At 43.0% G+C, this 3,238-nt stretch overlaps 1 protein-coding gene across 4 annotated transcripts in view; it reads right to left on the bottom strand.

Moving 5' to 3' along the window:
- The window catches only part of RB1CC1 (RB1 inducible coiled-coil 1), a 136,178-nt gene that overhangs the window by 126,718 nt on the left and 6,222 nt on the right, over positions 1 to 3,238 (bottom strand). For 3 of the 4 annotated variants that reach the window (XM_019527222.1, XM_019527213.1, XM_019527205.1), the window contains exons 3-4: positions 1,634 to 1,760; positions 1,170 to 1,340 (exon numbers count right to left, since the gene is read on the bottom strand). In XM_019527222.1, the coding sequence (XP_019382767.1) occupies positions 1,170 to 1,340; positions 1,634 to 1,760 (298 nt within the window). Of the gene's footprint in view, positions 1 to 1,169; positions 1,341 to 1,633; positions 1,761 to 3,238 lie in introns of those variants that run through there. The other variant, XM_019527231.1, reaches the window with a different exon arrangement.

The following is a 3,238-nucleotide window of genomic DNA, read 5'->3' on the forward strand; positions in this document are numbered from 1 at the left end:
TCTGCTTGATGCATGTGTAGATGAATGACAAGGTGTGATTTGCCTTCCTAACTGCATCCCCACACTGCCAGCTCATGTTCATCTTTGCGTCAATGATGACTGCAAGATCCTTTTCTGCTTCTGTACTGACAAGCAGGGAGTTCCCCAGCTTGTAGGTATGGTGTTGGTTGTTCCTCCCCAGGTGCAACACCTTGCACTTGTCAGTGTTGAATCCCATCCTATTCTCATCCGCCCACCCCTGTAACCTGTCTAGGTTTGATTGCAGCCTATTCCTCCCTTCTAGCGTAACCACATCCCCGAGTCATAGTTAACTCCAAGATGAATATGAGCCGTCAATGTGAGGAAGTAATCAGTGAAGCTAACCACACTGTATCACGCATTAAGAGGTGCATAACCACACTATATCACGCATCACAAACAGGTTCAGGAAGGTGATACTTCCCCTCTATGTGGTATTAGTCAGGCTGCAGTTGGAGTACTGTGTCCAGTTGTGGGCACTGCACTTCAAGAGGGATGTGGATAATCTTGAGAGGGTCTAGAGGAGGGCCACTTACAGTTAGGGGCCTGCAGGTAAGGGCCTAAAAGGAGAGACTGAGGGACCTGGATCTCTTCAACCTCCACAAAAACGCTGAGAAGGCATCTTGTGGCTGTTTACAAATTCATCAGGGGAGAGAGGCAGCAAAAAATAGGAGATGCTCTGTTTACCAGGACAGCCCTTGGAATAACCAGGAACAATGGCCACAAACTGACAGAGGGCAGATTTAAGTTTGACATCAGGAAGAACTTCTTTAGGGTAAGGGTTGCCAGAATCTGGAATGGGCTTCCAAGGGAGGTGGTGCTTTCCCCTACCTCGGGGGTCTTTAAGAGGAGACTGGACAAACACCTGGCTGAGATCATATGATCAGCACTCTTTCCTGCCCAGGGCAGGGGGTTGGTACTCGATCTATTGAGGTCCCTTCCGACCCTAACAACTATTAAACATTTCCACACATCCCAAAACAGAAAAGAAACTAGAAAAATACCAATACTGATTAAAATTATTTTCAGCTTTTTGAATCATTACTTATATTAGACAGACCGTAGATCTTATGGAAGTGGTATGTGGAGTTATTTTGTTCAAGTTAGGTTTAAAAAGCCACTAAATTCTAAATGGTTCAAATGTTACTTACCACAGCAAGCTGTGTCCGTGATGCTACTGTGTGAAAAACTGCAGGCATCATAAGAGATTCTTCAACCTTTAATTCCATTTCATTCTCTGCTGAAAACGTAGTTTTGGGAATAGCAGGTGGACGTTCACATAAGATCATCTCTTTGTTGAATAGAAAAATTGGATTCGTGTCCTGTTTTAAAATATAAAATCCCAACACAAGACTGTGAGTAAATACAACATGTTATATAGCCCCTACCTATTCCAAAAATTTAACAATGATGCAACTTATGAAGTAGCGCACAGAAAACTGCAGACATGAGTACTGTATGAAAAGGCATAAGTCTAGCAACATAAGAAACCCAGAAAAGAAAATACAATACACAAGTCTCTTCATAAAAAGGGGAAAGAAACATTAAGTATCTGAAAAGTTCTTATCTTTACAGAATGAACTGTGAAGGCAAGACTAAGGGTAAATGAACTTACTGTTCCAGCACTGTAACTACAGACTCTTCTGTCTGGTGCCATACATTCCCCTCCATTGACAACCAGTACCTGGTGCTGAATAGCAATCTTATATTTTGTTTGGATTGCATGTTTAAGGTCAGACACACTAAAAAGGAAGGAAAAAAGGGCAACAGCATTTTAGCGCAATGGTCTTTCAGATAAGTGAATTTCTCAAAACTTTCAAACAGTACAACTAATTTAATTTTAAGAAGCATAAGCAAAATATCTTAGTTATTCTGAATAACATCCAAATGCTAGGTATAAATGCCACAATCCATTGTATTCTGGACACCAATTTCAAACCGTATGACCAAAGTATTGGTTTATAATAAGATATACAATGCCTCTCCAATTGTAATGCTAGAACCCTGTATTACATCATAGCCTACATTTCTGGCAGTTACAAGTTACATTACTTCCTTTGAATATGCCACCAACTGATTTACTCCTGATTTGGATCTTCCATTGTTTCAATATTTTGTTAAATGTATTCATACTATTTTGTGCTATGCATAAACTGTGCAGACAATTTCATTTAACAAGTATTGACTGGTCTGTTCTGTAGCAGTAAATGCTAGCAAACATCACAAATCTGATATTTAATTCCAATACTCCCTTCTGATCCATCAAGCCAACTCAGGCACTATTCCAAGTTGTCCTGCCACAGCAGCCTTTGGTTATTTTTGTGCACCATTCCAGTTGCTTCCTCCCCTATCAAAATCCCTGGTGCCCTCATCTTCATGTTATTGCTCACCATGACAACTTCCTTCTAGTTTCCATTTTTCCTTTTTAGGCACCATCACCTCTTAGACTAGGGCTGCCCAAGTGGTGGCCCACAAGGAATTGTATTTCAGCCCCCAGAGCCCTGATCGACTCCCTCTACTGCTCCGGCTCCCCAGTCTCCTTCAGCTTCCACATTCCACATCTGCCTCAAGGGGCAGTGCAGCAGCACAGCACAGCACTGAGTAGGGCACTCAGGTTGAGGCTGGGGCATCACAAATGTTGCTTGGTTAAAAGATAAACACCTGTCACTCATGCTGCAAAAACTTTAGTGCAAGATGTCAGCATCGATCCTACTGCAAGTGTGCATAAGACCAGTTTTTACCTGACTAACCGTTTTGGTCAGGGCCAGAAATCACGTACGGATAAGTACATGCATCAGTGAAGGACTCTAACCTAATCAACAACAGGAAAGCGGGTAATGCCTGGCAAGCAATAGCACACATGCGCGCACTGTGGATGAGCGGTCTGTAAAATCCAGACACATATGCACCCTTATCAGTCTCACTTACACAACCTACTCCTGACATCACTGGCATCAGTGGCCTGATTAGAAGGTACTGAAAAAGGGGCCATCTTCATCTCTGATGGATACCTGCTTTTTATACCTATATCCCCAAACAGGGCCATGGATGGTGGAATTACATAGTTTCACAGTTGGTAGGGTCAGAAGGGACCAGAGCAGATCATCAAGCCCGACCCCCTGCCATGGCAGAAAAAAGTACTGGGGTCAAACAACCCCAGCAAGGTGCTCATCTAGCCTCCTCCTAAAGACCCCCAGAGTAGGAGCCAGCACCACTTCGC

Source organism: Gavialis gangeticus, unplaced genomic scaffold (genome assembly GCF_001723915.1).
Source record: "Gavialis gangeticus isolate Ggan-Ray unplaced genomic scaffold, GavGan_comp1, whole genome shotgun sequence".
NCBI classification, from domain to species: Eukaryota; Metazoa; Chordata; order Crocodylia; family Gavialidae; genus Gavialis; species Gavialis gangeticus.